This window comes from Triticum dicoccoides, chromosome 2A (genome assembly GCF_002162155.2).
Source record: "Triticum dicoccoides isolate Atlit2015 ecotype Zavitan chromosome 2A, WEW_v2.0, whole genome shotgun sequence".
Taxonomy (NCBI): domain Eukaryota; kingdom Viridiplantae; phylum Streptophyta; class Magnoliopsida; order Poales; family Poaceae; genus Triticum; species Triticum dicoccoides.
This window is the reverse complement of record NC_041382.1, coordinates 131,278,838-131,287,520: the sequence shown is the minus strand read 5'-3', so window position 1 is coordinate 131,287,520 and position 8,683 is coordinate 131,278,838. Positions and strand designations below refer to the sequence as shown.

The 8,683-nt window shown below is 42.7% G+C and overlaps 1 protein-coding gene across 1 annotated transcript; it reads left to right on the top strand.

The window, feature by feature from the left end:
- LOC119359162 (E3 ubiquitin-protein ligase At3g02290-like) lies at positions 1-528 on the top strand. The gene has a single exon (XM_037625476.1). It carries the CDS (start codon positions 1-3, stop codon positions 526-528), a length of 528 nt encoding a protein of 175 aa, XP_037481373.1.
- The last annotated feature ends 8,155 nt before the right edge of the window (positions 529-8,683 follow it).

The following is an 8,683-nucleotide window of genomic DNA, read 5'->3' as shown; positions in this document are numbered from 1 at the left end:
ATGGGGTCCATCCTGTGCTGCCTGCGCGGCCCCGACGACGACGACGAGGCGCCGGGTTGCTGCGCCTGCCTGCCATGGCCAGCCAGAGCGTACACACGGGTTGCGCCGGTTCCTCCCGAGGCCTCCACCGGCTCAGGCCAGGAGGATCCATTGAACACCTTCCGCCCCCCTCCTAGGCCTTTGCCTTACGATGATCCTCGGTTCAGGCATCCCACGGAGAAATCTATTCTGCTCGGAGAGAGAAGCAATGCTGACACCGGATCGACTGACGATGGTGATGAGAAGGCTGATGGACCGTCGTCCCTGGAAGCTCCGCCGGGAGGGGGGAAACCCGGGGGAACTCAAGTCTGTGTTGATTGTGACGAGGATGACTGCCCGATATGCCTCGAAGAGTATGACTACGAGAATCCGAAGATCCTGCTGCAATGCAACCATGATTTCCATCTTGGTTGCATCTACGCGTGGATGGAGAGAAGCCAGTCTTGCCCGGTGTGTACCGTGGTAATGATGTTCAAAGAGGACCAGTGACCAACTGACCATGCTGGCTGCAAGCCTAGACACATGCTCAAGACCCACGATAATCGTTTAGTTGTGTATTTATACATGGCGTCGATGAAAATGAAATCATGTCACTGGCCTTTGGCCAACCGCGGGGTAAAATTTGGTGGCAAATTATACTAGCAGAGTAATGACGTTGTTGTAATCTTTTTTTCCTTTTTTGAACTCTTGTTTCTATTCCTTCATTGATGGATGAGGCAAAACTTTTGTATCTGTTGCCAAATAAAATGATGTCGCTCGATTGTTTGCTGAAACTTCGGTGCTAAGATTCGGCTTTTTTTACGAGGAGTGGACAATTTATGCTTCTCGTTTCTCCATGAATTTGCTGATCTCCTTGATTTGACATGCTCAAGTATGATACTCTGGAAACTTCATGAAAAAAAAGTACTTCCATCGGGTTCTGCTTCCCTATGACAGAGACTCATTAGAGTTATAGGTTTATTCTCTTGTTGGAAACCTATTTGTTTTCAGGAAAAACATATCGTGGTCCATTAAATCAACAACTATTTACTCCCTCCGTCCCAAAATAGGTGTCTTCGATTTCATACAACTCTAAGATGGAGGGAGTAGAATTTAGTCCAGTAAGAGCATCTCTAGCAAACATGTGTATTGAACAAAAAGTTTCAATTGTAAGTAATTATTTTTTAGAGTGAATTCCAGTTTTTACCCCCTATTTTGACATTTTTGACACTACTTACCCCATTTAGCGAAATTTCATCCATTTTACCCCATTTAACAAAAGTTCTGCCACGATTTACCCTGTTTAAAATTTCATGAGTGTTCTGGCAGACATGTCCCAATTGTGAAGTCTAGCTGGCATGCCACATCGATGGTTTTTTCCTGCTTATTTTTCTCTCTCGTGAACCAGTCCTCACGGCTTCTCCCGACCGGACCGGCCCGATGGAGGTCATTCGCGTCTCGTCCAATGCAGAATGCCTGAGTCGACCACGCTCCTTACTCACGCCTAATAGATTGCATCGCCCGTCCAGGCTTCTGCCCACACGTACCCGTCAGGCTCGCTCGAACTTATGGTTAGGGATTGTCAGGCAACGGCAGCGGCATGATTTCATACCTCCTCGAGCGGCGTTATATATGGTCGTGACATCAAGGCAAGAAATGACCCCGTGGAATCCGGCTCCATCAAGCTCGCCGGCGTCGGCGTGGGCGCGTCCATGTACATACCCCCATCAGGTTGTGCTCGGTTGTAGATCTATGGGGGCCACTCGTCCAACAAATCAGCGAGGTTGGTGAATAAGCAAGCCCTCACGTCGTACCCCATTCCACATGATTTTGACCATCTCCATCATATGTGTATTATGAAGTTTTCCTGACTCATGCATTGGCCGGTGAGGCGTTTGATTCAGACAGAATTAAAATGCTTATTAGAAGATCACGTGTATACATATCACCCATCTATAACTGACGTACATTGATTTAAAGTTTTTTCACCATTTTGAATATTGTTGAAATCCTTTTTTTTCTTTGTTTGCAGCGTGTGTGTGATTCGAAGGAAGGCGAACAATGTGTGCTATGAATATTGGAGGCCAGAGTGGTGCGGCCCAACTTACGCCTTGTGCGTTGGACGCGAGCGACCTGCTCTGGCGATCATATCAGGCCAGCCCAGTCGAGCGAAGCTGCGAGGACTGGTTCAACGTGGAGAAAAATAGGTAGGTAAAAACTGTTGATGGGGCATGCTAGGTGGACCTAACAATTGGGACCTGCTCATCAGAATGCTCGCAAAATTTTAAAATGGGTAAATTGTGGCAAAACTTTTGCTAAATGGGGTAAAATGGATGAAATCCTGCTAAATAGGGTAATTAGTGTCAAAAACATCAAAATAGAGGGTAAAAACCAGAATTCACTCTATTTTTTAACTAAACTGAAACTGCACTTTTTAGAAATTGATTGATATTTCAAAAAAGAAAACTCAATCGGCTGAATAGCAATACAATAAACAAAAAGGTTCATTAGAAATGACTCCACACATGTTCGCTCTGACAAAAACCTTGGCGTTGCAATTGGGCAATAAAACTTGAGCTTACAGAGACAATAGTGACTGGAGACCCTAGCCGCCAGCGAGTTAGGTTATTTGCTCCCCTATTTGCTCCACGTTGTTCATGCCAGTTGGCCTTGCCTCTAGTAGTATTTTCGGCTTCAGGGGGTAGAGAAACCTAGATAATTTTTTTAGAGTGAAGTATGCATTTCTTTTTCCAACTGCGGATTTGTCATTCCTCTTGTTCACATGGCACAATCTCATTGGTGTAGGCGAGTTGCACGATATAAAAGTCTCATGACTCTGATCATGTTCAGTGTAGCCGTTGTGACGGACCCGGCAGGTATCAAAGATCTTGTGATGTTCACTGCAAAAAAAAAAAATCTTATAGTTCGAAGATTTGATTTCTTATAAAGTTAGAGCAACTCTAGCAGACTCCGCATCTTGCCAGCCCGCAAAATATGTTTGCAGTTCGCGCAAAATGATCTTTGCGGGCCGGCGCGGACGGCCACAGATGCAGACCCCTCAAACAGATCCGTAAAAAAGTATATTCGTGAAATATGTTTTTTTACGAATCGGCTTTGCGGGGTCTGCTCTTTGCGCCGCTGCATCCCGCATCTCATCGGCCCGCAAATATCAAGTCCAACATAATACAACAATCGAAAACAAAACTAAATTATTCAAATTAAACATAATACGTTAATCATCCATATTACAAATAATTATTCAAATCACCGTAGCAAACTTAAATAATGCAATACAAAACTTGTCATGAATACAAATACAAATGAATATAAAAATTAGTCACTGTTCAGCCCTTTACCAATGGTACTCAATGAGATCCTCCTGAAGTTGAAAGTCTGTGTTTGCATTTTCAATCTCCTTGTATGTCTGAAGAAAAGCTCTAATGCGGTTAGGGTCTCTAACTGGTTTGACACGGCTACCCGCATTGTCGTAGAAGAATTCCAAGTTCATTCCTCTCTCATCTTTAAGAATCATATTGTGCAGGATAACACAGCATGTCATGATATTTTTTAAGGTTTTCTTATCAAAAAACGAGCAGGACCACGAACAATGGCAAACCTAGATTGCAAAACACAGAATGCTCTTTCAATGTCTTTTCAGGCTGCCTCTTGCACCCTTGCAAATTCATATTGTTTTTTAGTTTTGGGTTCTTTGATGATTTTGACAAATGTGCACCAAGGAGGGTACATACCATCTGCAAGATAGTGCCCCTTTGTGTATTCATGTCCATTGGTAGTGTAGTTGCAAGCAGGAGCATCATCACTAGCAAGTCTAGCAAACAAATGAGACCGTTGTAACACATTGATATCATTGAGAGTACCTGGCATAGCAAAAAAGCAATGCCAAATCCATAAATCATCGGATGATACGGCCTCTACCACAATTGTTGCATCACGACACTTACCACAATACATTCTTTGCCATGCCTTGGGACAATTTTTCCAAGTCCAATGCATACAATCAATACTACCTAGCATGTTAGGCCAACCTCTCCTCTCATATGCAATCACCCGCATAGCCGCGGAAATTTTTTTATATGCACTAAATCCCTTTAAGCCAGCAACATTTCTTCTTTGAGTAAAATACCGGCAATTTTCCTCGCAAGCTTGAACAATTTTGACAAAGAGGGATCGGCGCATTAGGTACCTTCTCCGAAAGAGGTGCGGTGGATATGTAGGATTCTCCGCGAAGTAGTCTTGCATCAACATCTCGTTCCCAAGATGACCATTCCGAGGAATGCAAAGACGTCCGACGGTCGATCCTCGCCTTCTCTTCCGGTTCTCGTCTTCATGCTCCTTCACGGCAAGTGCCATGACTAATGTCTGCTTCCGAAAGTTCGCAAGCATGGTCTCAACATCCGAGTCATCCGAATCGGACGAACCGGAGAGCAAGAACTTCTCGCACGGGCTCAACTCCATCTACATGCGTACCAGCGAGTCAATCAACTATACCGCTCGCTCGCAAAAATCACAAAAATACGCACTAACCGGTGGCGGATGCGGCGGGTGATCCCGGGCGGCGACGAGGAGGCGGGCTCGACGGTGGTCGATCCCCGGCGGGGGCAGCGACGAGGGCGGCTCTTCTCGCCGGATCCCGGGGGGTCGGTGCAGCGTCTCGGCGCGGGAGGGTGTCGGGCGGCCCCACGGCGCGATTCCGCCCGCAGATTTGGTCGGAATCGCCGGCAGCGGACGGGCGGAAGCAAGTGCGGTCGGCGGCGGAAGGAGGGGGGAGGCGTGCGGGCTGAAATGTCCCTCCCGCCAACTGCTTCTATGTGATGCAGGGCACCGCAGCCGCGAGGGGGAAACCCGCGTATTCCCGGGTTGGGGTCGGGATTTTGCCGCGCCCCCCAAAATTTTTTGCGGGCCGGGGCGGGATGCGGAGTCTGATCGGACAGGTTTTTCGTCCCTACTTGTATTTTGGCGGTTATTTTGCGGGTCGAGACCGGATGCAAGGTCTGCTAGAGTTGCTCTTAGCGGCGGAAGAGCCCTTACGGTGTTTTGTCCCTCGGACCCCGCCTGAGAAAGTAAAAAAAAAAAGTTGTACTATTCAGTTTTCAGAATCAATTGAAACTTCAGGAAATCGTAACTGACGGAAGTGTAGACGAGCCCTCTGCTTAGTTCTTAATTCTAATGGGTCAAAGGCGTAAAAAGTGGTAACTTTGTTGTGCCAGCAGCCCCACTTCTATACTACTCCATTATCGCTGCATCATTGGTTACTTAACTTCATGAGCATGGACCGAACTGACAAGTGTGAGAATCACTTTTCTCTGGAAGACTTATGCATGGTTGAAGCTAAGTATAATTCGGAACTTAATCACTATTATGCTTTTAAGATGGGGAATCTTAGCTGATACGCACGTACAACCTCGAAATTTTCCGAAGCTATCATGCCACGAGAAGCTCCCAGCTGACAGCTGCCGCGAGAAGGCCACGCATCAGTGACACCGTGACAGACAGCTAGCAAATCCTCAGACGGACGCACGAATATCAAAGCTCGGGTTAGGCAGATAATAAGAACTTGGAACCATGATCAATCAAATTTCGAGTTGGACAGCTTCAGTTGTTGAAAATAAAATAGTCTAGGCACATCTAGATGTGCCCTAGTTATTGCACATCTAAATGAGTGAATCAAGCACAAAGAGAAAAAAAATATTCATACGAATCTCGATGTAAGATCAATGATATAGGACTTAGATGTGCAATACTTATGGCACATCTAGATGTGCTTTAGCAAAACTGAATAAAACAAAAGTTTGTCTCGGGAATATTTAGATGTGCCCTAATTATTGCATATCTAAGTGAGTCAATCAAACTAGAAAGAAAAGAAAAAAATACAAAAAATATTTGCACGTATCTTAGCGTACAATCAATGACATAGCATTTAGATGTGCAATACTTAGATCACATCTAGATGTGTTTTACCAAAACTGATAAAATAAACAAGTTCATGCAAAACTACTCCCTCCGACCCATAATATAAAAATGTTTTTGACATTAGTTCCTGGGACGGAGGGAGTAGTTTTCACTTTTCAAGTTCCGGGCAAGTCTCTTCTAGATTTCTTTTAATGCACTTCTGCTTTGATAGATCTTTTTAAACACATTAATGGTTGAGATTATCCCATATTCCTTTATAATAAAGGACACTATAGTCATTTTAAACGTACATCACCGTCGAGTTTTTTTATAGTAATTATCATGCACGAATACTGTGCAAAACTGGGCCGGCCCATCAGGCGAGAGGTCACTTGCCATTTGAGCACGCGCGAGATAAAAATGCTGAAAAAATTAAGAAAACTAGCACGAGGGGTCGAACTCATAACCTCATTCTCCAGTTCAGGAAGCTAGCAACTAGACTACGCCACCGCTGATGTAAATTTAAATCACGAAATTTACTATTATTTGCTCCCTGTAGTACTTTGTACTACTCAAGTTTTCAAGGGTTCTGTGTGTGTATTTAATGGGACATTTATATCTATGCCTTTAACTCAAAGCCATTATTCAGTTTTGCCTTTAAGTTTTAGGTATGCTCAATTTTGCCCTTTCACCGTTAGTTTCACTTATATAAATGATCTTCTATGCTGTTACTGTCCGGTCAAAGGGTTTTGACCGTCCTGAAAAATAGCAAAAAAATCAAAAAAAATTGAAACTTTCTAGGATCGAAGATACTCATGTCTGCAAGGTGTTTATAAATTTGCATGCCGTTCGGACACACTGAGAGCTCGTGGCAAAGGAAAATATAAATTTTGTACGTATGTGAACAGTAAATTCAAAGAAATAGAAAAAAAATAAAAATAAAAATATATGAAATTCTGTGCGACTGAAGATACTCAGGTGCGCAAAATGTGTGCACATTTTTATTGTGTTTTGACATCATAGGAGCTCGTGGAGAAAAAAAAACAAAATTTAGCTCAAAACAACTTTAAAAAAATGCACTATTTTGTTTTTTTCTGTAGAGCGCCTCATATGCCATTTGATCACCAAAACTTGCAAGCACCTTGTGCACTCAAGCCTCTCTGAAGTCAAAAAAATCTTTTTTTAATTTTGTTGCTATTTTTTTCGAATTTACTGTTCATAAGCATAAATTATTTTTTTCTCTTTGCCACGAGCTTCCGGAGTGTCCAACCAACACAAAAAATTGCACGCGCCTTACGGACATGACTATCTTCGATCCCATAAAATTTCAGATCTTTTTTTTTTTTGCTTTTCTTTCTGGATGGTCAAAGTCATTTAACCAGACGGTAACGACGCAAAGGGGCATTTCTATAAGTGACACTAATGGTGGAGGGACAAAATTGAGCATATCTGAAAATTAGGGACAAAATTGAGTAGTGAGTTCGAGTTAGGGACACAACTAAAATTGGCCCATATTTAATTTGTGTGGAGGAACGTAGTAAGTACCACGTGGATGCATGTGCAAATCTCAAATCGATTTGTGCAAGCTATACTTGTACACGTGGGTGCGCGCATGTGACTTCTGCTGACTTCTTCGTGATAGATTCATGTAGTCTAGTGTATGTGTATGTGTCTCCAAACAGCCATTGTATCATGTATGTATGTTCCCATTTTTTATATTTTTGTTCCCAAATTATAAAAATGATTGCTTTTTTAAAAAGTTGATAAATTTTTTAAAGAAAGTATGTATTATATAATTTGTCTTTAACATAAATTATTGGAAACTTGCACATATATCCATGTGTTGTAACGGTAGAGATTTTGTTTTAAGAAGCAACAGGAGAGATAATTGATATATGCATCAAAAACGGTCTGCACAGCAGTGGGGCGACAGAGGGAGGAGTTGTGGTCTTCTCGCAGGTCATATTTGGCCCGCGAGATCTTTGATGGAAATATGGCCTAGAGGCAATAATAAAATGGTTATTATTATATTTTTTTATTTATCATAATTGTCTACTGTTCATGCTATAATTGTATTAACCGGAAACCGTAATACATGTGTAAATACATAGATCGTAATATGTCCCTAGTAAGCCTCTAGTTAACTAGCTCGTTGATCAATAGATGGTCATGGTTTCCTGACCATGGATATTGGATATCGTTGATAACGGGATCACATCATTAAAAGAATGATGTGATAGACAAGACCCAATCCTAAGCATAGTGCAAGATCGTGTAGTTCGTTTGCTAAAGGCTTTTCTAATGTCAAGTATCATTTTCTTAGACCATGAGATTGTGCAACTTCCGGATACCGTAGAAATGCTTTGGATGTACCAAACGTCACAATGTAACTGGGTGGCTATAAAGATGCACTACAAGTATCTCCGAAAGTGTCTGTTGGGTTGGCACGAATCGAGACTGAGATTTGTCACTCCGTATGATGGAGAGGTATCTCTGGGCCCACTCGGTAATGCATCATCACAACGAGCTCAATGTGACTAAGGAGTTGCTCACGGGATCATGCGTTACGGAACAAATAAAGAGACTTGCCTGAAGGAAATATGCCCTAGAGGCAATAATAAAGTTATTATTTATTTCCTTATTTCATGATAAATGTTTATTATTCATGCTAGAATTGTATTAACCGGAAATATAATACATGTGTGAATACATAGACAAACAAAGTGTCACTAGTATGCCTCTACTTGACTAGCTC

What these genes read in the sequence shown, in the direction of transcription:
- LOC119359162 (XM_037625476.1), top strand. Translation starts at nt 1, where the DNA reads ATGGGGTCCATCCTGTGCTGCCTGCGCGGCCCCGACGACGACGACGAG.